At 39.2% G+C, this 27,198-nt stretch overlaps 1 protein-coding gene and 1 long non-coding RNA gene across 2 annotated transcripts; one reads left to right on the top strand and one right to left on the bottom strand.

The window, feature by feature from the left end:
* Nucleotides 1-275: 275 nt before the first annotated feature.
* On the top strand, nt 276-16,264 carry TBXT (T-box transcription factor T). The gene is made up of 8 exons (XM_081940000.1): nt 276-703; nt 2,045-2,309; nt 5,792-5,926; nt 7,651-7,712; nt 7,811-7,872; nt 9,978-10,154; nt 12,406-12,538; nt 15,551-16,264. Exons 1-8 carry the CDS (start codon nt 498-500, stop codon nt 15,816-15,818), a joined length of 1,308 nt encoding a protein of 435 aa, XP_081796126.1. The 5' UTR covers nt 276-497; the 3' UTR covers nt 15,819-16,264.
* Nucleotides 15,798-25,075, bottom strand: LOC309385490. Its single transcript, XR_014174235.1, has 3 exons — nt 25,020-25,075; nt 24,513-24,601; nt 15,798-15,879 (listed from the first exon to the last, which is right to left on the bottom strand). It is a non-coding gene; the product is annotated as an uncharacterized lncRNA (long non-coding RNA).
* Between the last annotated feature and the right edge of the window lie 2,123 nt (nt 25,076-27,198).

Below are 27,198 nucleotides of genomic sequence, written 5' to 3'. Positions count from 1 at the left end.
GAAACTGCAGCCCGGCGGCTTTGATAGAGGTGCAAACATTTGGAGGCAAATTTACATAAAATAGCTGCGTTTAATCCCACTGGCTGCAATTAACATCACAGGCTTTCCCTGGGCTCCGTTCTGATATGGCCGCAGGGAGCCAATCAGGTGGGCGGGACAGACACATCAAAGAGACTGTCCTCCAATCAGGTGAGCCCCCTACTGGCATTGTGATGTCACAAGGATATTTATACCAGGGGCTTAATTGCTTCCCTGTTTAACTAGTTTCGTTTCAAGTGGCTTGGACCAGAGAGGTCAAGTGGAATTAACCCTTCTGCCCCCAAACTGCAGACCTGTCCCACGCCCCACCGTCTACTTTTAGGGTGCTTTTGACCTCCCTCACTACAGCTTGTTGTGGGTCTTCCTCTGACAATTTTTCCAAGGCGGAGAGCTTCTGGGTACCAAAAGACTGGAGAAGGATCTTGGTATTAAAGGGGGCTTGGTGGGTGGTCAGTAAGATGGGTTCTCCAACCACGGACAGCTCTGGAAAGAGTCTGCAGTATCAAGTGGATCATCTGCTGAGCGCCGTGGAGAATGAGCTACAGGCTGGCAGAGAAAAGGGGGATCCTACCGAGAGGGAGCTGCGAGTCACTCTGGAGGACAGCGAACTGTGGTTGCGCTTCAAAGAACTCACCAATGAGATGATTGTCACCAAAAATGGCAGGTAGGAGGAAAGAGAAAGACAGTAATGTATTGATGCTTTCAGGTTGCTTCTGGGAGATACTTTCCCACTTTGCTTTCTGCTGTATTCATTCAATTGTTGCCCTGGACTTCAGGAAATCAGTCACCCAAAGGCACAGGAAGCCTTCTGTTCCCAATTGCTTATAGACGAACTCCCCTCAGTGCTCTTTCCCAAGTCCCATTCTTTTCTTGGGGTGTACCCTCTTAATGTCTCCCTTTTGTCCCTTGATTATTGGTACCCCTTCTCGATGTCTTCCACATTCTGCCCACCAGTCATCCTGCAGCCACTGAGTCTTCTTTATTCCCTCCCTCTTCCTCTCCTCTTGTAGCCCGTAACATACGCAATCCTGTCCAGTCAATTTGTAAAGCAGGAGGACCGCAGCCTGAGTTTCCATTCAAGATATGAGATCTTTCCTCATGTGATGGAGTAGAATTTCAGCTCTAGTAAACATCACTCCCATCAGTTTTTTTGGAAGATTACCTTCCATTCCATGACTAATTTGAAGTGTGATTATGTCTCCATTTTAAAAATTTCTGCAGGCCTTCTAGCCTGTTTAGGAAAGCTTGCAATCACAACCAATGGAAGACTACTAAAAAGAAGAGGAAGTTATAACCCAATTTCTCCCTTTTTGTAATCCAAAATATAAAACTGCAAACCTTTGCAATCTCTAATATGCAAGTGAATTTCCCCTGAAGTGGAGAGGACTCTCCCAAATCAAAGGGAGGATCAAAGGGCATCCTTCAAATGACTTAATTTACTTCCACAACCTGAGAACAAAGAGTAGCTTTAGTGGCCATATCCTACAGGGGTACATTTTTCAGCATTTGCATCTCATCCCTAAAACTGCTCATTCCTAAAAGACAAAAAGATAGAATCCATGTAAGACACCCTCCCTTGTCATTTGGCCAGAGAGGAGCCTCCTTCCAAATTATTGCTATTCGCTAATTATGATTTCAAAGGCCTCTTTTCTAAGGGTGAGATGAGAATCCCCTCCTTATGTTTATAAATATAACTAACCGCCGGGTCCACCCAATGCGTGTTCATTTGGGAATCCAACCCAAGGAGTTAATCCCTGCGCTCCTATGTAATGGTAGCTTGAAAGCAGCCGCAAAGCGGGCTGCAAACTGAAGCGGGTTTTCCTTTGCGTTGGATTGCAGCGTGCCTCAAAGGCACGGCGAGGCCTTCTCGACTCGGGGCGGAGGAGGGTCTGTTTTTTGGGGCAGAAAAGGCCTTCGACGTCAGCCGCGTAAGGCCTGGCCCGAGAGGCCGCGGCGCCGGTGTCTTCTCCCGCCTCTCCTCGCTCCTTGCGTCTCCTCCCTGCAGGCGAATGTTTCCCGTGTTGAAGGCCAGCGTATCCGGACTCGACCCCAACGCCATGTACTCCTTCCTGCTGGACTTTGTGGCTGCAGACAATCACCGCTGGAAGTACGTAAACGGCGAATGGGTGCCGGGCGGAAAGCCTGAGCCGCAGGCCCCGAGCTGCGTTTACATCCACCCGGACTCGCCCAATTTTGGCGCCCATTGGATGAAGGCGCCCGTGTCCTTCAGCAAGGTCAAGCTCACCAATAAGCTCAACGGGGGAGGCCAGGTGAGGAGGGCGCGCGTCCTGCGGGCAGGAGTGGGCACCCAAAAAAATCACGGGCGGGGGGCAGAGAAAGGGAAAGGTCTTTGGGGAGAGGGTCGTAGGTCCAGTTCACTCCTTAGGGTTAGGTTGCTGCAGAAGAAACGAAGGCCGAATGTGTAGCCCATGTAAGCGCCTTCTGAAAACACCTTTGATGTCAGTCCTCTGGGTTCGGGAGAGTTGCCTTTTAAATAGCCATTCTTAAGGCTTCAGCCACCTTTTATTTTTCAGTTTAGGAATCTGGAAAGTATTTTATAGAGCTCCCTCGTTGCGGTCTTGTTAACCCCCTTTGGCCTCTTTCAGAGTGTCCCCTGCGAAAGCATCTTAGGAAACCAAGTTTAGCTGTTTTATTCTGTGTAAGGTGATGTGTGTCCTAAAGGGGAGATTCGGAGAAATGTGTTTTGTTCTTGTGTCCTGGGTTCTGTAGCTTGGATTTATAGACCCTCTTGTAAATTTGTGGTATCTGGGTGCTTGCCTGAAAGGCCAGTGCGTTGCACACCACCCTATGGATCTGAATTTGATTGCTCTCTTTTCATCTGGAGCTCATGCTTACGAATGTGTGTGTGCACAATTTGCAAGAGGGTGATGGTGTCTGTTGAGTAGAATAAGAAATCCAAAACTAGTATTACAAGCTTGAAAAAATGAGAAATTGAACATATTTTAGTATAGCATAAGCTATAAACAAGTATGTCCATCAGAGGTGTTAAGTGTTATTCATTGGCCAATATAGGATATTTCATTGACTGTTGAAATGGAGTGTGATCCAAAGAGCTTTAAATGTTCTTAAGCTTCTGTATGTGTTACTTAAAACATGTTGCTCAATTTTTGAGATAATGTATAAATTTAAGATAATTTAAAACCTGGATTCAGGTGTGTTAGAAACTTAAACAGCATGCAGCAACAATGACAATAAAAATTTGGAGGGATGTGTGTCAAAATATAATGTATTGGCAATGTGTGTTTTGTATTTATCTCTTAGAATGAAACACAGTTTCAGCTATTTTTATGTTTGAGCCCCAGAGAATTGGAATCTACAAAACTCACTTTTGTAAATGCACACACACACACATATATATATAGTAAGGAGAACTGATTTAACAAATTTGGAGGCAGGTACCTAGAAACTACTTCGTATTCTAGTCCTATAATTAAGAAAAGTGAAATAGCCTGCCCTCAGCAATTAATTTTATTTAAAACCAATGACTTGTAATTCTTTATTATTTTTCATGGACATTTAGAATATTTTTTTTGAGCAGCCAAATATCTGGCACCAGTCCTGAATCCTGGAACTGTCTCACCCTAATTGCTACCAAATTAAATTTTGGAGTAGAGTCTTGTGGGGTCTGTGTGGCAGTGTAATGCAAAACAAGATCATATAGCACAAATTTTCTTGGGAACTCCCTAAGAAGAGAAAGCATTACTCTAAAATATTTTAACAAAATTGTCTCATATTCTGGAGTGGAGGGATGTTCTATTTAACTTGTATTTTTATAGGACAAAATTAGTTGCAGAGGAAACTTCTGTAGTGTTTTCCTACACAGTTTTAATATTAATGCAGACAATGGTTGGATGCCAAAATCTGCATATTTCTGCATATTTCTGTCAACATTCTGGAAAGGTCAACATGCTTAAGCCTATGGTGTTATCCCGAGATAAGTATAAAGACAATTTGTGGAAAGCGATGTGTGACATGCACCTTTCTCAGCATATTTGCAAGCCACATAAAGACTAACCAAAGTGATAATCCGAGGCTAGTTTACTAAGAGTTTGGGGGTAACATGGCAGCAACAGAATATATGATTGCTGAGAAAATCTTAATGATAATTTTATTAATAAGTTTCTCTTTGTGCAAAGAAAAAAACTAGTTACAGGACCAACAGTTAGTAAAATTTTGGAAATGCCAAAGCATGTTTTCATTGACAATTCACATTCATTTATTATTATGATCATAGGGCCTGTTAAGGGCTATTTTTCTGTTTGTTGTCCTTTCTTCATAAAGCTGTATCAGGCGTAGAAAATTAGTCATGTGAAACTGTTATGTACATATTTCAGTGGCTAATACCTGTATTTTTTAAAGAGAGAAAGATGACAGGTTAGCATCCAATCTGGCAACAAGAAAGTTTCAATCAATTTGCAGATACATTTTTCAAGTCACTTACAGTAGCATGCTGATCACTGATATTAGAAAGGTTTAGTTGTATATTGTAGTACAAATGTACATTTTCAGCCTGGTTCTCAACACTATCTCTGATACCATAATATATATTAGCGAAATTGTTAAATCTGATAGTAAAATGAAATGCTAACTAGTAACCTGTGTAGTTTGAATGATGTTTGTTCCTTTTCCTTATCTTTAACCAAGACTACACATTATTATTGTTCTCCAATTATTATTGTTATTAGCATTGGGCTAACTATGCATTTTAGTAGTTTCAGTTTCTTATAAAAGAAAAAAAAATGAGATAAGTTAAGGCACCAGACTATTAACCAGGAAACTGAGTTCTAATTCTGCCTTAGACATGAAAGCCGACTGGGTGATTTTGGGCCAGTCACTTTCTCTCACCCCAATTCACTTCACAGGGTTATTATGGGGGAAATAGGAAAAAGAAAGAGGTGTATTTGCTGACTTCAGTTACTTATAAAAATAATAGATGCAGGATAAAAAATATTTTAAAAGAATCCTATAGGGTATGATAGGCACTAAGCATGATCCCAAAGGGCCTTGGTTGGTTATATTTTGTTGTTATTAAAAAGTCTTTGGTTCTGATGAGATTCCAAAGCTAATATTTCCTTTATTGAGTGAATGTTTTTGCAGTCATGCTATGACAGTCATTAAGGAACAGCTAAAAAAGAAGTTTCCCCTTACTTTACTAGCAAAATGTATTACTTAAGCTGTCTGCACATACACAAAAAACCCAGATCAGTTTTATGGGTATTTTGCACTATGGTCTATTTATAAAATGTTGCAGTGGTAGCTTTTATTGGTTATGTGTAGATAATAACTTGCTTTCTGAGAAATGAATAAAGCTCAGTTCATGGAACTCTTTCATTACTCCCTCAATAATGAAAGATGAAAATCAAATTATAAACATTTATGTAGAGTTTAGCAACATGTTGTTATTAGTTTTGAAATAATCGAAGATAATAAACCAATTTTGAATGATTTAATATCTTAGTTTATTTTAAAACTATTAATTTCTTTCCTATCTTGGAAAAAATTGAAAGTAAGTGTAGATATAATGTTCTGGTTTTGATTGTTCATCTGGAAACGCAAAAGGTAAAATAGCCACTGAGGACTGGACTCTTAGTTTCTTTTTAGATTTAAGTCAGCAAATTTTGTTCTCTTATTGAAAAGTCAAAACCATTGCTATAGTTGATGTTGCAGTCTCAGGATAGTGTTTTTTTATCACTCTTTCAGTGCTTATTTCTGCTGTTCTTTACACCAACAGATCATGTTGAACTCCTTGCACAAGTATGAGCCTAGGATTCACATAGTGAGAGTTGGTGGCCCTCAGCGAATGATCACCAGCCATTCCTTCCCAGAGACACAGTTTATAGCTGTGACCGCTTACCAGAACGAAGAGGTAGGCATAAAGTGTGGAAGAGCCTGCATGGATTGCTCTCCTTCAAAGTAGTAAAGGGGCATGGGGTGAGAGGGGGATGTTAAAATTAGGGGTATGCTGACTGTTTACAAGAATTTTAAAAGATGCTACAAAGGAGATGCAAGTAATTGTTCACTTCCAGTGAGTACTTAAAGAAATAGAATTGCTGGAAAGTAGGAGAAATGTGTTAAGCATAAAAAGATCTTAGCAATGAAGTAAAGTTGGTACAATTCTATGATACTAGTTTACTTTGACCATTAAAAAAACTACTCTTGTTATACTTTCAGGAGAATATCAAATGATCTTTTCAACTAGAAGCATCCTGCTCTTTGAGTTAAAAAAAAACTTGAGGTCTTCTGATACTTTTGCTTGTTTGGAAAATGTTTCACAACCTCAAGATTTTATCAGTAATCACCTCCTTATTTGTTTATATTACCAAGCACAATTTAATTGCAATTTAACACCACTTGATTTATATGGAATTGATTTCCAACAAGATTTATACAGGACTGGGATCTGAGACATAATGGGCTTATTCAATGAATTTGATGAAAAGATAATGATGGTGTATTGATGCTCAGTACATATAATCATTATTTAATGTAGAAAATAGCTGTTTTAAGCAAATCATTTTTTTAAAGTACTTTGAATACAAACAGCCTTGATTATTGACAGCACTAAGCAATTTAACATAATATGCAAACTAAAGGATTGTTTAAAAGCTACATTAAGGCAATTGAATTGCCTTAACCAGCTAACATATAAATATAAATGAAGTAATAGGAGGCCTACAGAGATACTTATTGAACTCTTATTCTTTGTCATGTTGTGACCATCCTATAAAAATAATAACTATTAACTTTTTTTAAAAAATACACTTTTTTTCTATCTGCTGTTTTGTGCCTGCATTCTTCTAATATTTATTACTGCCCACTTTGATTCTGTCAAACACATAGCGTGTTCAGCTTTGATTATACAATAACTCATTATGCCTTAGTAGATTCTGAATAAATGTTTAGGTCCTCCAGAGAGAGAAATAAAGTTCCTGTCTGTAAGCACAACTTTCATGATGAAGCCATCATGATGAATTGTAATGAAGTTAAGCGCTTATGCTAAATTAGCTAAGTGCTAATAACCAACAACTAAATTTAAAAAAAAATCATATTAATGTATAGCAAGCTAAAATCTAGCAAGATCAAATAGTTAGTCAATCTTCTGTTAATTGTTTATACATAATTGTTTCAAAGTTTTTAGGGTGGGTCTATATTTCACTGAACAATGGGTAAACTATGATATAAATCCTTTGCATTTAAATTCTCCATGCTGAAACAATAGCTCATTTCTTAATAAAATAATCATTTGTCTTTCCAATATATTATCCCCTTTTTACCCGGAACCTGACACTTTTTATAACTGTTTTTAGTGTATCCTCCCTCTACTCTACGTCCCTTTTATGTACTTCCTTAATAGGATAATAAAACCAGGCATCTTAGTAAGGCAAAGAGAGCACATTGTAGAGGATTTCAAAGCCTGCTCTTGCAATCTTAGTAGTTTTAATAATTTCAGTCTGGGATTTTTCCCACCAGAATTGATTGCAAAAACCTTAGTGGAATTAACAATAATCCTGCTGAATTATCTTGCCAAATAACTGTGAAATAATTAAAATTACATTTGAATTTGAAATATATTCTTTGTTTTTTTTGTAGATAACAGCATTAAAGATAAAATATAACCCTTTTGCAAAAGCTTTCCTTGATGCAAAAGAAAGGTGAGAACCCTTGTTTGCTTTTAACAGCATTTACAGCACAGACTGCATTTCTTTAAGCTGTTTAATACGTTTGCTAACAAATTGTGTTTCTTTGGCAGAAGTGATCACAAAGACATGATGGATGAAGTGGGAGACAGTCAGCAATCACAATATTCACAATGTATGTCAAAAATCTCTTAAAATTCTATTTTTGTTATACCATTGTCACATGGAAAACCTCTCAAAGCAGTTTTGTTCCAGTATCAGTTCCATTTTGTCATGTGGTTAAGAACGTTATTCATGAATATAAAATGCATGAATATATATATTCCATAAAATATAATCTTCGCCAATAATTTATATCTTTTAGAAGGCTTTCTTTTCTTTAAAAATGTGTACTGCAATATACTTCAGTCTGAGAAGTGGTATTATAATTTTACATTTCTAATGCTAAAGACTGTAAATACTGTAATATTCTCGACTTATTTCTCTTATTGAGAGATGAAGGAATTTACTTTGGGAGATTCTGCATTCCTAGATCTCTATAAATACTTTAGGGCAGTGCTTCTCAACCTTGGCAACGTTAAGCTGGGTGGACTTCAATTCCCAGAATTTCCCAGTCAGCACATAGCTTGAAGTTGCCGAGGTTAAGAAGCACTGTTTTAGGGTATCAGATGATTAAACAGTGAAATGTATTCTGATTTTGAATAGACTCATAGCATAGTAGTTGAATATATATACTTTGAGTGCAGCATGTCCCTGGTTCAATCATTGTCATTTCCATATCGAATTGGAAACATTTCTGCTAACTTGGGAAAACCACCACAAACCAGTGTTGAAAATACCACGTGATGTGTGGACTAAAAGTGTGACTTAGAATTGTACAAACTTGACCTCTGCTGTTTTTCTCATGTGCATTTTAAAAAAAAGGTTTTTATACTTAAAAATGTAGAAAAGCTATTATTTGAAAGTACCCGAAATATTAACCACAAAACAAGATCATTTTCTGTCTCTCGTATTGAAATTAAATAGGATAAGAAAAAAGTTGGTGTAATTTGGTATTTACAATTGTTTCATTTGTTCAAGTGTATCAATCAATTGATCAAATGTATCAAACTGTGCAAAGTCTGGAATATCCCCACTGACATCTCACTGGTGTTTTTTCAGACAGAGTTTAATAATCTTTGAGACAAGGATTGTTGCCAACAGCACAGAGTTTTAAAAAGGATCAAAAGCTTGATTAGGTTAATTAGAAATATTAGCAGAAATCCTTCCCATTGTCTTAAGTTTCACACTCTGAGTATACAGAATTACTGTGCTGCTCTCTGAATTTCTCCCCTGTAATCACAATGATGTAAGAGAATGACAGAAGATATAGTCTGATATTATAGGCTCAATTCCAGTGGTGGGTTGCAGGCGGTACGCCCTGGTACAGGTGTACTGGAGCCTGCCCGGAGTACCGGGTACTCTGGAGGACCCGCCCGCGCTCCTTACTTGTCTTTAAAGTCTTTAGCGCTTCCGTGCAGTTGCATGGCGCATACAATCGAGCAGCTGGAACGTTGCGGAGGCTCGCAGAGGCACGCTGGATGGCAAGACGCATGCGTGCACTGCGTGCATGTGCTGCGCACATCCATGTGGATTATGTCGGGCCCGTTCCAACCGTATTGGTTGGAACGGGATCCGGAACCCACCACTGCTCACCCCAAAATGTAACTAAGATGGTTTCCATTGTGACACAGATTGTGTCATTCTCCCACACTTCTCTCCATAGAGACCCATGACTACCATTTATTCAAATGTATGTTTACTAGGGTATTTTGCTTTTTTCACATTGCTTCTTCAAAGCTATTTGATACAAAAGATTATAGTTTAATCATTTCTTATGATTATCTCAAAGATTAGGATATATGTGAGAGAGGATATATGAGAAATATGAGGTGGTGAAAATCTTACGTTCATGATTTGAGATTATTCCTGATGGTACTTTGGTTTTGAGTTTTCTTGCTTTAATGTGTAGGAATGCTATTGTCGCAATGTTTCACTTATAGAACACCATTGATCAGCAGAAGTGGGTAAAGGCATCTGTAAAGGCATCATAGCAAAGCTATTTATAGCCACAAGTTACTGGGGGAGACAAGAAGAGCTTGAAGTCCATTTTTATTGTTTCAATGTGAGTTAAAAATCAGTTTGACATTCTAGGTTTGATGTGTGAAAACAAGCTGCTGTCATCTTGGACAAATAACTCTGCTATATATTGGTGAAATGATAATATTCATATTTTTACAGTAGGTGGTTGGCTAATTCCTGGAACAGGAACTCTCTGTCCTCCTGCCAGTCCTCATTCCCAATTTGGCACATCTCTGTCACTGTCTACTGCTCACAGTTGTGAAAGATATTCATCGTTAAGAAATCACCGTCCTGCCCCTTATCCAAATCCATACACCCATAGAACCAATTCTCCAAGTAAGTACTTTATAGTGTCCTCCAGTTTTTCGATGTTATAGAATTCTAATAGATCTCAGTGTGAATATACAGCTGAGGTGTGAAATCCATGAATCCCTCCAAAGTCTTAAACTAAAAATCTCACTGTCCCCCATTGTAGACTATTATATTGGGAGCCATGGAAGTTGTAATTCAGCAACATCTGTAGGACTATTAGTTCAGTCCTGGGTGGTAAAGGCTAGATCAAAATCTGATTTACTATGGTATAGCAGTTAAAATGCTGGATCATCAGAGAAGACTCCGAGTTTACTGCTGATAAAAGCTGTCTGGCTACTTTGGGCCAGTCATCCTCTTTTAGTTTTAGATTGAGAGGTTGGAAAATATTTGTACAAACTACTTTTGACCAGCATATAGATTATGGTGCATATGCAATCGTAAATCCTGCAATGGATTAATTCAAAATGAGGTTGATAGATGATGATAGATGATGCTGCTGAACCAATTTCATTGTATTTAAGTACAATGACAATAAAGATTATACTCTACTCTACTCTACTCTACTCTACTCTACTATGATATACATATATGTGGGGTCCTTGGTGCTCTTTGAGCTTGCTTGTTTTCTTGCAGACATTTCAGTACCATAACTAGGTAACGTCATTAGTGCTAATAACGTCATCAGTGCTATCTATCTATAGATATATCATGTTTCCCTGAAAATAAGATCTCCCCGAATAATCAGCCCAATTGGGTTTTGAGCGCATGTGCTAAAATAAGCCCTCCCCGAAAATATTGCAACACAGCTGCAGCCATAAGGTCACCATGCTCCCAGCTTCCTGTACCTCAAAAATAATAAGACCTCCCCGAAAATAAGGCCAAGCCCTTATTTTGGGAGTCAAAAGGAAATAAGACCCTGTCTTATTTTGGGGAAAACACGGGTATGTATAGATAGATGGATAGATAGATGGGTATAGCTAGTTAGATTATCCATCTTAATGAGATGTAGGAATTGTAACATCTCTTGAGAATAACAGAAATGAGATTTCACTAACCATCTGAATCATGCCATTTTTACTCAGAAAAGTAAAAGCTTCATTTTTTAAAAACATGTATTTCAAATAAATATTAAATGTTTTATAGTCCATAAAAGAGTGCACTGTTAATAGTGGATAGATCATTCTGTTGAGTCTTTGGTTTGCAATAAAAGACTTCTACCTTATTTAAAATCATATTTTTATGAGAATCTGGCCTGCTATGATGGTACTGTTATTATTTATTTATTATTTTTACCTTTATGGTATTGGGATTTAATAAAAAAAGCACTGATTCTGCTTTCCAAAATGGAAATTGTCAGGGAAAAAGACTTATACAGGAAATGGAAAGCCGCTTGATTTTCAGATACAATTCATCATTCCATGAAGACTAGATATGAATTATAGTGTGCAGTCAGTTTCATTAGCAGTTTTAAAGAGCCTACCTGCGTAATAAATCCTAAATTTCCAGCTAGGTGATTGTAAGAAAGGTAAATCTAAACTACATACCTGGTTTTGAGTCATTTAGCAATAGCAATAGCACTTAGACTTATATATCCCTTCATAGTGCTTTATAGCCCTCTCTAGGCGGTTTACAGAGCCAGCATATTGCCCCCCAAAATCTGGGTTCTCATTTTACTGACCTTGAAAAGATGGAAGGCTGAGTCAACGTTGAGCCAGTCAGGATCAAACTGCTGGCAGTTGGCAGAATTAGCCTGCAATACTGCATTCTAACCACTTCACCATCATGGCTTTCTGAAAGAGTTCTAAGAGAGCATTTATTCTTATTTCAGATGCCCACAAGAGAGTCTTTATTTTTTAAATACATTTTTATCTTATAATCTATTTCTGTTTATAAAAAGAACTTGGATTTTGTTGGCATGAAAATAATGTGTTGCTCATTTCTTCCAAACTTGATTATAGAGTAATGACTCAAAAAAGCCTATGAAGGTTATGTATTACTTTGGAAAAGTTGATATGTCCCTGCTCCATTGAAACTTTGTGGACTAAATATACAGAATTAACCTGCTTTGGGTCTATACTAATGTGATTGCAAAATGATTAGATATTTATATAGAAACAAATGCAGTATTTTAAAACACCCTTATATCATTACTGGAAATGCAAATGCATTATAACAATTCCTAATGAATTCAGTTATACTGATGAAGGTCATATTCAGGTATTGTACTGTACTTGAAAGTATGGAATGTTTTTACACAAAATGCTTGCTTTTGCAGCAGCCTATGGAGACAGTTCTTCAGCATGCCTTTCTATGCTCCAAAGCCATGACAATTGGTCCAGTTTAGGAGTCCCAACTCCAACAAGTATGTTGCCTATGAATCACAATAGCGGTCCACCAACCAGCTCCAGGTAAGCCTTCTTCCATGAACACGAAACTTCTCCTGTGAAAAAATAGATCCATTTCTGCATGAGTCCCTTGGAGGTGACCCTCCCCCCATACAGCTATAGTTTGTACACAAATATCATTTGTGTAGTATGATTTATGCAGGAGTGCAGTAGTTGTGTTCTTTATCTGCAAGGATAGGAAAGCTGCTAGTCTGTGATATACTAGCTACTTTGCTATAAAGGAAAAGGAATCCCTGCAGTTTTTACTCTGCTAGCCATTGCTGATTATAGGGGGTGATGTTCATCTCCATAAACATTTCTGTGGTCTTGTGTCCAACATGACACCACTGAATGCTGTTAGCTGTTGGTATCTATTCATCTACTTGCATTTGTATGCTTTCAAACTGCGAGATTGGCAGAAGCTGGGGTGAGGACGAGAGCTTACCTCGTCGCATGGAGCTTGGGTCTCGAACTTGGGCTGCCGGCTTTCCAGCCAACAAGCCCAGTGTCTTAACCACTGAGCCACTGTGCCACCCCTCTTTGTTGCCATAGGTGAAAATTATGTTTCACTTATATCCTTTTATATGTGTAGGATGAGATCAGAGACTTAATAATATTATTGAAAACTAAACTTTGAGTCTCTAGCTCTCTCCCTTTGGTGAGTGTGAGCCAATACACTTTCTAGTTAAAAAAAAATAGTGTAAAACTATATCACTCGTTCCATCCACAGCCTTTAAGGTGGCAATTCCTGACTTAAAGGGGGGGAAAAGAGATTTGCTTGGTAAATGCCATTCAGATTCAATGAGGTGGGTGGCCATATAAATTCAAGGTTCCAAGTAACACACCCAACGAAATAAGACTCTGAGGCCTGAAGTTCCTCAAAGTTCTACTTTATTAGAGATGTCATATTGGCATATCTGGGAAAACCTGAATCTGAAAGCTTCCAGGTATTCCCCACCCAAATGAAAGTCCAAGCCCCTGCCCAGCACCCACATGTCCATCACATGGCCCAATCAGGCACCATCCCAACTGGAGATGCCTCCCAGTCATACCTCTCCCGGTGAATGGCAAGGCGGCCTTGACTCTGTGAGAAAGGAATGTTATTATGACTTTATATCTCCTATACTCCATATAATCCCTCCTCCCATTTTCCCATAGCATTAAATGTGGCAAGCCTGAAGACACAATGCAAAAGGCCTGACATTTACTAAATAAATAAATATATTGCTCTGTAGGGTAGAAAAAAAATGTCACTAGGGAAAGACTCCATAGCAGGCATTTGCGTGCTATGGCAATTCACAGGATTGCAAACATGGAAACAAACCTGAACTATACTGTAACACACCTTTAATCTGCAGGAAATCACCAAGTGCAAAGTTCCCTAAAACACTTTCTTCCATTTACAAACTAAAGTTTCTGTTATTGTGTAAGAACACTGCTTCACGCTAGTAATTATTATTATTATTATTATTATTATTAATAATAATAATAATAATAATAATAATAATAATAATAATAATAATAATAATAATAATAATAATAATAATAATAATAATAATAATAATTTATTAAATTTCTAGACCGCCCCCTCTCCCCGGAGGGACTCGGGGCGGTGTACAGGAATAAATTTAAAACATACATACAATCATACACATAGGTAAAAATCAAATTAGACAACCCCTGTACAATTTATAAAAATTAAAAAACAGACCCTAAAACCAATCCTAAAAATTTAAAAAATAGAATTTAGAAAATAGAACTGAGGTGGGATAGGTGGAATTAGGCCAAGCTGGCTAGCTGGAATAGGTGGGTTTTAAGTTTCTGACGGAAGGAGCGGAGATCCGTAGTCATTCTAATGTCGGGGGGAAGGTCATTCCAGAGGGTTGGGCCCATCACAGAGAAGGCCCTTCCCCTAGGCGTCGCCCGCTGGCACAGCCTAGTGGACTGCACCCGGAGGAGTCCCTCTCTGTGAGCGAATCGGCCGAAGGGATAATTTAAGCGAGGAATCATTAACACTATATACAGTATTTATAATTTGCTAGTTTATGACCGCAATAACATTTTGATTTCATATAATCTCCCAATTCCTATATTGGTGAGGTTTTTCAGAAAGAAAATCCTGCTTAGTTTTGTGCCTAACTTTACAGATTGTTCCATTTTAGTAGCTGGTGAATGGAAATTCAGTAAATAAACTGCTTGAGTGCATTTTAGAATCTGGGACTGGAGAGAGACTTATATTGACACCAGTCAGTACTCAATACCAAATTGAAAAAGCCTTCCAAAAATCTTTAGTATTTCTAGTGAGGGATTTGCCCCCTGAAGCCAAAAAGGTGATTTGGAATGAGGTGTGCATCATAAATTCGCATGTTTGAAGATTGACTCAACCTATCGCCTTTCTGGGGATCGATAAAATGTGAACCCAGATTGTTGGGGGGCAATATGCTGACGTTGTAAACTGCTAGAGAGTGCTGTAAAACTCTATGGAGCAGTATCTAAGTCTTAAGTGCTTCTGCTATTGCTATATACTAACTGCGTGATCCAAGAAAATACATACTTGAATTAAGGAGGCCTATGCCTCTTCTTTGCATCCTGTCAGTGCCTCACTCAAATGCATGCTGTTCTTTGTCCCCCATTCTCAAACATGTTCATGTTAATAAATTCTATATTCAGAATAGTGCGTCTAGTGAAGTGAGCCATAGTTTGCAGAAATATATGATATAGCAATAGCAGTAGCACTTATATACCGCTTCACAGTGCTTTTACAGCCCTCTCTAAGCGGTTTACAGAGTCAGCCTATTGCCCCCAACAATCTGGATCCTCATTTTGCCCACCTCAGGAGGATGGAAGGCTGAGTCAACCGTGAGCCTGGTGAGATTTGAACTGCTAGCAGTTAGCTGAAGTAGCCTGCAAGATTGCACTCTAACCACTGCGCCACCTGGGCCTATATGTTAAATTATGTTAAATTACTTAGCCTCTTGCTAACGAGACTGCCTTTCTACAAATGGAAAACCTCTTTTTTTTTTCTTTCTCTTGTAGCCAATATCCCAACTTGTGGTCTGTGAGCAACAGCACCATCTCACCTGTTTCGCAATCAGGCGGGATGTCCAGTGGGATAGGATCCCAGTTTTTGCGAGGCTCTACAACCCACTACCCCACACTTCCTCATTCCGTCGCTACGACTTCTTCGGGCTCTCCCCTCTATGACAATGGGGCACCCACAGATATTGCTGACAGTCAGTATGATGCCTCAGTACATGCTAGACTTGCCTCCACATGGACTCCCGTCACGACTCCTTCTATGTAGGAGATTCCTCCTCCTTTTCTGATGGCCAAAGACTTTCTAGTTGCTGTAAACTGGGAATCCGCTGTGAAAGTTCCAGGAGTTAGAGGAATAAGTCTTAACGTATATTAACGTTAAAGTAACTGCACTAATCGCTTGATGCTCCTTTCAGTATTAGAATGTATTAGTAAATGGTACAGACACCTTATGAAAACTCTAGGAATTTGTCTGGTGGTCCAGACCCCAAAGGACCTGGTTACCACCTTCTTTTCTACCTCTGCAGCCTTGAGGGCTAGAATTGTTGCCAAGCCTCTATTAATGAGTGTTCAAAGCATCACAAACAGATCCTCTAATGAGCCATTTTGGACATTTAAAAAAAAAAATGCAAACTTTGGTAGAAGTCAGCTTTGCCAACGTCACATTAGGGATGTCATGATTTTTTTTTTTTGTTCTGTTCAGTTTTCTTTTTTTTTTAAAAAAAAAAACAGTATTAAGGGCTGATTTCTACCGTGCGTCATACTTGACAGGTTTTCATTGATGAATGTATAAATTGCTTCCATTGAAAAATATGTACATACTTTTGTTTTATTTGATTTTTGCTGGCAGTTTCAGAAATATAACTGTGACTTGCATTTTTATTCCTTGAAGCCTGAGATTATGCATACACTTTCCCTAAGCAATACTTTATTATTTTTCCAATTAAAGGAATGGACAATCAATGGCTCCAAGCCTGATTTTGTGGCCCCAAAGTTTGGTTTTATCAGTTTTGCTAAAAATCAACAGCATGGTTTACTAGGATCCTGAGTAAGAAAACACACTCAAATTGAAATTTTAACCCCATAATATGCCCAACTTAGTTTAACAACCAAAGGCAATCACCCAGCACCTTCCAGCAATTTCCCTTCAGCCACTTACTTATGAATGCCCCAGTTCATTATCTCTTCTTTTATTATTCTATAATGCTTAGAAGATGCATACAATGGATGCAGCAGTATAGGAGCTTCTAAAACAGGGGCCTTCAAACTTAAACAGGTCATGAAGCGTGTTACTTGCCAAAAACACTTGGAGCTCCTGATTAAGAGTCATAATTATCTTGTTAGAAAATTGACTGTATTGGGGTATTTATTGAGGTGGGGGAGGGGGTTGCCCTTACTGTAGTCTCTTGTGGAAACTCATCAGGTTCTGGTGGATCACAGCTCGAACCACCCCTTTTCTAGAGTGGGTAACACGTCATGGGTTTTTTGGGTCTTTGGCCTAGAGCTGGGGTCAGCAACCTGTGGCTCTGGAGCCACATGTGGCTCTTTCATATCTCTGCTGCGGCTCCCTGTCGCTCAAAATATGACTCACAACCGCCAGCACACGATTTATTGAGCTTTTCGAGCCTCGGTAGGCCAACCATGGATAAATCCAAGAAAAGAAAAGGGTCAGAAGAAAACATAATATTTAATTCAACTACATATGCTACTTTTGTGGCCGCTCAGGAAATAGTCAGGCACAGGAAGGGTTTTTTGGCTCCCGGTGTTTTCTTTTCTGTGGGAAACGGGTCCAAATGGCTCTTTGGGTGTTTAAGGTTGCCGACCCCTGGCCTAGAGGGTTAAAGAGAAAAATGGGTGCGGTATGCCTCAGAAATTGAAGCAACCACTTCTTCCATAAAAAAAATGAACAGCCCTAATTATCAGAGCTTGGCTTTGTTGTTTTCTCTTTTAGGGATTGTCAGGGGAAAAACAAACACATAAAGCCATGAATTTCTGCTCCAAACTCTGCCATAGCAGTGAATACTGGCTGTGTCATCACTGGTACATCCTTTCCTTCCCTTTAATAGTACACATTTTTTAAAACAAAGTTGTGTACTCCCCCCCCCCCCAGGGCACTATCTGCTTAACTTGGAAGGTCAAAAATTAGCTGTCCCACATGGTGCGCTGTATATTGACCTAAATACCAATTCTTTTAAAATACCTCTATATAATTAGCCTTAAAGAACAGTTAAAAATTATGCACTAATAAAATATGTGCCTTAAACTTCACGGTTTACAGATTTAGGCACAACTCTGTGCTTATTTCATTGTGCTAAGTTGACATGACAATCTAAAAAGTTCTTTTCTGTAAAACAAATGAAGTTTTAAAAATGTTAACTATTTTTTTTCTTAATGTGTGTTTATATAAAGTTTTATTCTTGTACAGTGCAATTGTGCGTTGAGTGAAAATAAGTTTGATTGTGTTTTGTGGGACTTAACTCCCAAGTAAGGATTGCAGCCTTATTACTAATTCAGTGTGCTTGTATAGATAACTCTTTTGCCATATTTACATATTGTAGAAGCCTTTGCCAACAAGCCAGTTTGAAGTAATATTATTTCTTTCTATAAGCAAATGGTGAAACTATCAAAGATGCATTTATTTCCTTGCTGTTAGGCACAGAACCACATGGAGCTTGTGGTTTTCCTGTGTGTAGGAAGCTGTCATGTGTGAAGCCTTCTTTAATTAGTGGTTTGTAAATACTGTCACTGGAAGGACTGTTATATAATAAAATATATTTTTAAAGACATTTGATTTTATAAGCTTGAAGCCTAGTCATAAGTAGGAAATGCACATTTGTTTATTTTTCTCCTTAATTTATTTTAGCAATGACCTTCAACAAGTTGTATTTATTTGTTAGCAAATGCCTTTATATGTGTGTATAAGCTCTGTTTACTGTAGAATGTAAGACTATTATCTAGGGGACTTTGTTTTTAGGAATAGAATTCTTGACTGTCAAAATGATATTTAAGGTTGGCATCCTCAGAAGTCTGAGATCAAGCTCCAGATTAGGCTGAGGTGATCATGATGAAAGAGTTTAGTACTTATAAACCAGTATTAGCAAAACCATTACCAAAATTATTCCTTTTCTTTGATATATCCCTTGTCAATATGTAAATAAACTCTTCTGTTTTATTGTGCAAGTTGAATCTTGTAAATTATGTGCATTACATTGTGCTTTCTGTTGGACATTAACAAAAATGTACTTTTGCTTGGATGTTTCAATTTTAGCTATGCTCAGTTCAATTGTGAAGTAAATGGTACTGTTTCTTTTGTAAAACAACAATTTAGTTATTACTTGATAATATTTAAATAAGAATGCATTAAGTAGATTACAGCATAGTGACTTTCAAATGGAATAGTCAAATATCGTACTCTTAATGAATCATGCTAGCTGGTGTTCTTTAACTACAGTTTATCAGAAAAACAATGTAACTAAGATTCAAAGAATTGTATATTAATCCCCATTTTTAGGTTAGTTTCTATTGCATAAATCTCCTGATTAGTATACAAGTAGTCCTCAATTCACAACTGTTGGTTTAGTGACTGTTTGAAGTTACGACAACACTGAAAAATGTAACTTATGACTGGTCCTAACACTTTTGACTGTTGTAACATCTCGAGGGTCAGATGCTTGGCTATCGGGATGCATTTACAATAATTGCAACATCCAGGCGTCATTTGATCACCATTTGTGATCTTCCCATCTGGCTTCTGACAAGCATAGTCATTGGGGAAGATAACAGATTTGCTTAACAATTGTATGATTCATTTAACAACTGTGCTGATTCGCTTTACAACTGGGGCAAAAAGGTTGTAAAATTAGGTTCGACTCACTTAACCACCACCTTGCTTAGCAGCAGAAATTCTGGCCCCAATTGTGGTTATAAATTGAGGACCACCTAATTGTGCAGGGTGCGTACAGTCTATTGCAGAGGAAAATCAAGGTAAGACCATCCATCTGGTTATTTAGCATTTAAGATTTAAGGCAACTTTTTTTAAAACTGAAGGTGTTATTTTCATGATGATAATAATAGGAATTAATGCAACTGGCACAAAGTTATATTTGTGCAAATGCTTCTCCGACCTATAATTGCCACCTGCTCCTTGTGATTCCTTGAGGAGCAGATGGCAGCTTTTTTTCATTACGAAGGTGTGATAAATGCATCTAGTTGCACCCGTGCGTGCCTACATTAGGGTGGCACTGCTTACAACCATGTATTCCTTAATTGCCTCTTGATTGGGCCATTGTAATGTAGTCTACAAGAGACGTGATGGCTCAGTGGCTAAGACACTGAGCTTGTCGATCAGAATGGTCGGCTGTTCGAATCCCTAGCGCCGCTTAACTGAGTGAGCTCCTGTTACTTGTCCCAGCTTCTGCCAACCTACCGTGTTTCCCTGAAAATAAGACAGGGTCTTATTTTCTTTTGCCCCACGAAATATGTCCTTGGGCTTATTATAGGGGAGGGCTTATTTTCTGGGGCAGGTGAGAAGCGAGGCACAGCTTTTACCTTTCCAGTGCCGTCGCGTTCCTTGCCATGGTGCTCAGGGAAGCAGCTGGTAAAAAAAAAAACCTTCTCGTGAGTTCAATCAAACATCTTGAAATCGTGAGAAGGTTTTTTTTTTACCAGGGGCTTCCCTGAACACAATGGCAAGGAACACGACAGAGCTGGAAAGATAAGAGGCGTGCCTCGCTTCTCCCCTCCCCACCTGCCACCCCTTGCACAGGGATGGCGGGGAAGGGAACCAGGCAGGGTCCCTTTACCATTGGGGTGGGCGGTGTTTTTTTGCGTGAGAAGGAACAGTTGGGAGGGGGTGATCGCATTGCTGGCCTGCCGCTATTTTTGCGGCGGGCTCTTTTTGAGCGGGAGGGAAGGGCGGGGGGTGGAAGCACTTTGCTGCTGTTTTTGCGGCAGGCTCTTTTTGCGTGGGAGGGAAGGGTGGGAGGTGGAAGCACTTTGCTTCTCCTGCCGCTGTTTTTGTGGTGAGCCCTCTTTTTGCCCTGCAGGTGGTACAGTGGTACCACTGGTTGCGCATGCGCTTAAATAGTTGGGGCGGGCTTATTGTCAGGGGAGGGCTAATATGGCACATGCTCTGAAAAGCCCGATTAGCCTTATTAACAGGGCATGTCTTATTTTTGGGGAAACACGGTAGCAGTTGGAAAGCATGTAAAAATGCAACTAGAAAAATAGGAACCACCTTTGGTGGGAAGGTAACAGTGTTCCGTGCACCTTTAACGTTTAGTCATGCCAGCCACATGACCACGAAGATATCTTCAGACAGCGCTGGCTTTGAAACGGAGATGAGCACTGCCCCCTAGAGTTGGGAACGACTAGCACTAATGTGTGAGGGAAACCTTTACTTTTAATGTAGTCTACATGGAGCTATCCTTGAAGAAAATGCAAACATTTTGAAAGATCTAGAATGCAGCAACATTGCAGTATTGGATACATTATTATGCATTTATATATCACAATTTCTGTGTGAATTACACTAGCTTCCTGTAGGCTTCTAAGTACATTTAAAGGTGTGTGTTGTCAGCTTTAAAGCCCTTACTGGCATGGGGCCAGGTTACTTCAACTGCCCATCCTCAGTGATTTCTGCCTGCCCAGTAGATCTAGCAGAGTGTGCAGGCTCTTAGTCTCCTCAGTGAACAGCACCTTCTGATTCATTCTAGAAAACCTCTCTACCTGAATATTGCTCCTACCTTAGGGAACATCCCCCCCACCCCCGAGATCCAGATGACACCAACCTTCTAAACCTTCCAGAGTGTTATGAAGACCTGTGAAGACCATAACCTCAGGCATTGTGGCTGGGATATTAATGGAGCTTAGCATGTATATTGGGTGAGGGACATTACAGTGAGGTGGGTTTTTATAATGATCTCAATTTAGTTACTTTTCATTCATCTGATTGTGTGTTATGTCTTCCTGCCCAGAGTAGTTATAATAATACATTTAGCTAACTTTATCCTTATATATAAAAGTGAAATATCACTCACGCAGCATCACAAAATCTCCAGAACCATAAAGCCTACAAACTTAAAATTTGGCACGTACCGTATTTTTCGGAGTATAAGACACACTTTTTCCCTTTAAAAAGAGGGTGAAAATCTGGGTGCGTCTTATACATTGAATGCAGCGTTTTTGGCCTACTGAAACCCCATCCCCTTTGCAAAAATGGATGTGCAAAGGGTTTGGGAGGCTGGCAAAGTGCTCTTGAGGGCTGGGGAGGGCAGAAAACGGTCCGTTTTTGCCCCCCCAGCCCCCAAAACCACTCTACAAGCCTCCCAAAGCCTCTTCATGTCTTTTTCTTTTTGCAAAAATTGGGACATTTTCCAATAAATGGGCCATTTTTTGTTCGTTTTTGCCCCCCCCAGCCCCCAGGAGCACTCTACAAGCCTCCCAAAGCTCTGCATGACCCTCCCCCCCCCTTTTTTTTTTTGCAAAAAGCAAGGCATGCAGAGGGTTTGGGAGGCCTGCAGAGTGCAAAAATCTTTTTTAAAAAATTTACCTCTTCAAAATCATGGTGTGTCTTGTACTCCGGTGTGTCTTATAGTCCAAAAAATGCGGTATGTTCCTCTTGGCTTCTAGGTGCTCGCTAAGAGGATTTTTCAAAATGACCATCCGATCATTAGTATTTTTTATATTATTATTAACATGCTCTGATGCTAAGGAGTTAGACATTCCACTCCCTACCTGAAAAGAACTTTGCTCCAACTGCCACTTGGGCATGGATGTGGCCCAGCGCATGACTCATCCAGCCTGCGCGCTGGCAGTTTAGACATTCTATTACCCCTCTCCATCTTTATTTTTTAAAAGAATTTTATTGGTTTTTAAATTTTTTTGGGGAAAAGGGTAGGTGGATATACAAAAAAAGAATTTTTGGGCAGCTCCTTCGTGCTGGAGGTAGGAGTCTCTCCAATTCTCACAACTTTTTACAGAAAAAAAACCAAACAAAAGATAAAAGATAAGCAGAAACAGCATCTTATTATACATTGTATTAACCATGTGTTCAGTCATCTCTTTTGCCACTTTCTAATATATCAACAATTAGAATGATATTCCAGATATATTTATTTTTGTGACCTGAGTCTTTCCCTTATTGTTCCCTCTCCCCTGTCCCCAGGAGGAGCCGCAGCCCCTCCCTCTTTCATGTCTTGTGTTTTGTCGCCTTTTTCACTACTTCTTATATTTCCGTCCTCTAGGAGGGCACTGTTTTTTAATGAAGGCCTCTGCCTCCACAACTGTGTTAATTCTAATTCTGTTTCCCTCCCAGAAGATCAACATTCCTTCTGGCAATAACCATCTAAACGAAATTCCCTTATTATATAATATCTTTGATAAGGAGGAATACTTCCTCATCTTATCTCTTATTTTTTTCGGAATTTGCTTAAGAATGGCAATTTCTTTATCTTTATATATTAGTGGTCCCCCTCTCCATCTTAAAAAACGCTCTGATGCTAAGGAGTTAGACTGAGGAAGGGAAGGGGATATGATAGGAGAGGCCTCCGTGGGGCAAGCTTGAGGGAGAGAAGGGGATAGGAGAGGATCAATGGGACCAGCCTGAGGAAGAGAAGGAGATAAGATAGGTTGAGGCCTCTGTGGGAGAGAGTGGTAGTCTTTTTTGGAACTGCACGGCTATAAATGGCAAGAATTTGAGGCTTCTCATACCGCACAGAATTGTTTTGCCTCCAGTATTTTCAATGTCATAACCATATTCTTGAAAAGTATCTATAGCTTTTCATTGTCAAAGGGATGAAATATTTTTTTAAAAAAATCCTCCCAGAGAAGGGAGGAATATATATATAAAATCCTTCATCAAATTAATGTTTAGACTTGCAAGAGATAGTTCTATGGAAGCAGCAGCAGAATTTCCCCCCCAAATTACCTCTTCAATAACACATGTGCTTACATACTGACTTGGTTAAAGAAAGATTAAATCCTGCACCATCTTTTTAGCATTTGCAAGTCTTCCTTCAGGCAATTTCTGGATTAGTAAATATATATGATCAAGTTTAGAAAATAAGAGCATCCAATGAAAACAATATGAAATTCTCTCTCTGTATGGGAAATCTCTGTGAAATTTGCTGGTCACCTTTCCAGAGTTATAGAAAGTTGTTTTGGATCACTTGTGAAAATGCCAAGAACAATAGGAGAGGTTAAATTCTATTGGTAGAATGAAAAAAGCTGCAACAAGTAAAGTAAAATAATTGGAATTACAATATTTATTTACAGTTAGTGGTCACCAAAGATATCTTCCTTTAAAATCAAAATGGTATGTATGTTGCTAGCCCTTCTTTGCTATCTTGTTTATTGTTTACTTTATGTATTTCTATATTGCTGTTTCTTTTTATGCTATGAGCCTCCTACAGGCAATTCGATTTGGGTGGTGGTCAAGTTGAATAAATAAACTAACAAATAAACCATAACATTGTTAAGATAAACACTTATAAATTATAACATCCATATAATTCTGTACAGCAAAACTAGAGAATTCTGCCAAACTGCAATGGTGATGAAACAAAATTTGACCATTGTTCTGAAGGTGGTCAATGACTTATTTAATAAGATGAAGATAACAACCTCCTCTTGAGTACGCATGGCAGTTATTATGCCAAACTTGAAGCAAAATCCTCACCAGAGATTTTGGCCCAGTTTGTTCAGAGGCAAAAACAAAAAAGATGCATTCTGGAGAAATGGTCAAAGATCTAATCATGGGTTTTGCTCCATTATGGATTGAAATTGCTATCAGGAGCTGTTGTAATCAGTCTCTTCTTCCCAACAAGGAAGAGAGGTATTTGAAGGTTCTAAGACAAGGTATCAAACTGGTGTCCTGCAGGGCCATTGTGTCATGTGCAGGCCATGCCCACCCCAGCTCCGCGGAGGGGAAAAATATGAAATGTCACGTAACAGCAAAACTCACCTGAGCCACCTCACTGCAACCAATTTACGCCAGCCAACTCGCTATGGTCAACTTGCCATGGAACAATTCCTTGTGGGACAAGAGTTACACTGATATGGAAGAAATGGTAGAATAGAATCATTAAAGAAAGGATGCAAAAGGAGGGGGGGTAACTAAAATGCGAATGACAAAAATTAAAATATTTTTAAAATTAATTTAAATAATTCAATTGAATTGTTGAATTGTCCCAAGGCAAGTTATCCCATTCCAAATTCTGCTCTTCTGCTCTGTTATGTGTGTGCCAAAAGCTGAACTGTTTTGAAACCTGTAACATTTTTGACCTTTTAAAAAAATAAAATTTGATTAAAATTTTTAATACAGAATAAAAATTAACAAGAACGAATAATTACACTGACAAAAAGAGGAAAAATGAAAGAAAGAAGAAAAGAGCAAATGTCAGCTCCGGCCAGCCCAGAGGCTTGGAGCTGCCATTCAGGGGAGAAAACTGGGCCAGCTGTCAAGACTCACCAGGCTTCCCTCCTACACAAGCAGCTGAGTAATCTACAAAGCTATTGATAACTGACTCACAACAATCCACGATTAATTGCCAGGTGGTTTTCATTCTGGGTTACGAGAGGATGGGTGTTTGTACACGCGGGGTGCAGGTTATCCTAATTACTAAGTAACTATAAAAGGTGGTAAGGAGCACCAGTGGCAGCTCTGACAATTTATTCATTGCCTTAGTGCTTTGTTGGTCAGTTTGTGCCGGAGGAAGAATACAAATTGCATTTACAAACCGTTTCTGTGTTTGGCTGTTTTCATTAACCCTTCGGAACCTGACCGCAAAGAGAAAGGTGCAGAAATCAAAGAAAAGGAAATAAAGAATTATAAAAGAGTGTCATCCAATTTTCTTTTACAGCAGCTATAAGTATAAATATAAAATAACCTTTTACTCTGCAATTACAGTTTACATTTTGTTTACAATTTATTATTCTAATCTTCAAAACCATATAACATTTATTTCACTTTCCCTCAAAAAGTCAATAAAGGACTTCCACTCATGATTAAATTTTGACAATGCTCTCTAATTAAAGCAGTCAATTTCAGCAAATTCCATCATGTTCACTGTCCATTCCTCCATTGTGGGAAAAGCCAACGTTGCAAAGTACACAAATAGAGCATTTTCATCTAAAAGTTAGCCAAGAAAGGAAATACCACAAAACATCTATCTGAGATTAGTATTATTAAACTTTAAAATTTATCTAAAGCTAATTACTTATTGACAAAACAGTTTCCCCATCAGAAGTTTCCAGGCCTAGCAATATATGCTCATATGCATATGAGATGTGGCTACCATATTTAATAAAAACTTAGGCAAAAAATAGCTGCCCTATGCTTAGAACTGTTACCCTAACCATATTTCTTCCTTAAGGCCAATAGATTTTGTTTTACTTCCAAATGGTGTTTTTCAAACTTGATAACTTTTAAAGTGTGTGGACAGTAACACATTATTCTTTTAAATTTATTTTAGTCTTTTTCATCTAATTTAATTTTTATTTATTTTTATTTAATGCAGATCAGTATTTTACTGCAGTGGACAAAGTTTCAGTTCTCTGAATCTCAGTGAGCAATTCCTTGCTCTCCCAGAAATCTCTGGTGCCATGAAAATGCAACCAGTGACTGCTCCAAACATGGCTCTAAAAGTTGACAAGTAGGCAATCTCAGGAGAAACTACTGTATTATTCAGAGTATAAAATGCACCGGAGTATAAGATGCAGCACGATTTTGAAGAGGGAAATTAAAAAAAGTTTTTGCACTTTGCAGACTTCCCCAAAACAACCCATTTTTCGCGAAAATGGGCCTGTTTTTTTTTCCAAAAAAAGGGCAATGCATAGCCTTTAGGAGGCTTGTAGAGTGCTCCTGGAGGGTGGGGTCTAAAAACAACCAAAAAGTGGCCCATTTTTTGCTCATTTCTGCCTTCCCCAGTCCTTAGGAGCATTCTGGAAGCCTCCTAAAGGCTATGCATGGCCATTTTGGTGAAGGGGGTGGGGTTTCAGGAGGCAAAATAAAGCTGTATTCAGTGTATAAGACGCACTCAGATTTTCTCCCTATTCTGAGGGGAAAAGGTGCTTCTTATACTCCGAAAAATACGGTAAATCAAAGAATATTACTAAACTAACATATTCACCAAGGTTCACTTCCCTTCCCTTCCGCGCATGCGCTTTTGGTGAAAAAGGGCCTAAATGGGATGCTATAGAACAGTGATGGCGAACCTTTTTTGGCTCGCATCCCACAAGTGGGGGGAGCGCAGGGGGGTTGAGTGCGGGCGTGCCGCACCCATAATGCAATGCGCGACCCCCCAGTGCACATGCGTGCACAACGCGCTACCCCCCCATTTTTACAGGGTTTTTTCGCCCTCCCCAGGCTCTAGGGGCTTTATAGGAGCCTGGGGAGGGCGAATAGAGCCTCCCCCGACCCCCCGGAGGCCCTCCGGAGGCTTCAGGGACCGTCCGGAGGCTTCCCTGAAGCCTTCGGAGCGCTTAAAACCACCCTCCGAGCAAACCAGAAGTGACTTTCGGGTTGCTTGGAGGGTGGTTTTAAGCGCTCCGAAGGCATCAGGGATGGTCCCTGAAGCCTCCGAGGGGCCGGGGGAGGCTCTTTTCACCCTCCCCAGGCTCCTATAAAGCCTCTGGAGCCTGGGGAAGGC

This window comes from Natrix helvetica, assembly GCF_964273705.1.
Source record: "Natrix helvetica genome assembly, chromosome: 2".
Lineage (NCBI taxonomy): Eukaryota > Metazoa > Chordata > Lepidosauria > Squamata > Natricidae > Natrix > Natrix helvetica.
This window is presented reverse-complemented; position numbering and strand designations above follow the sequence as displayed.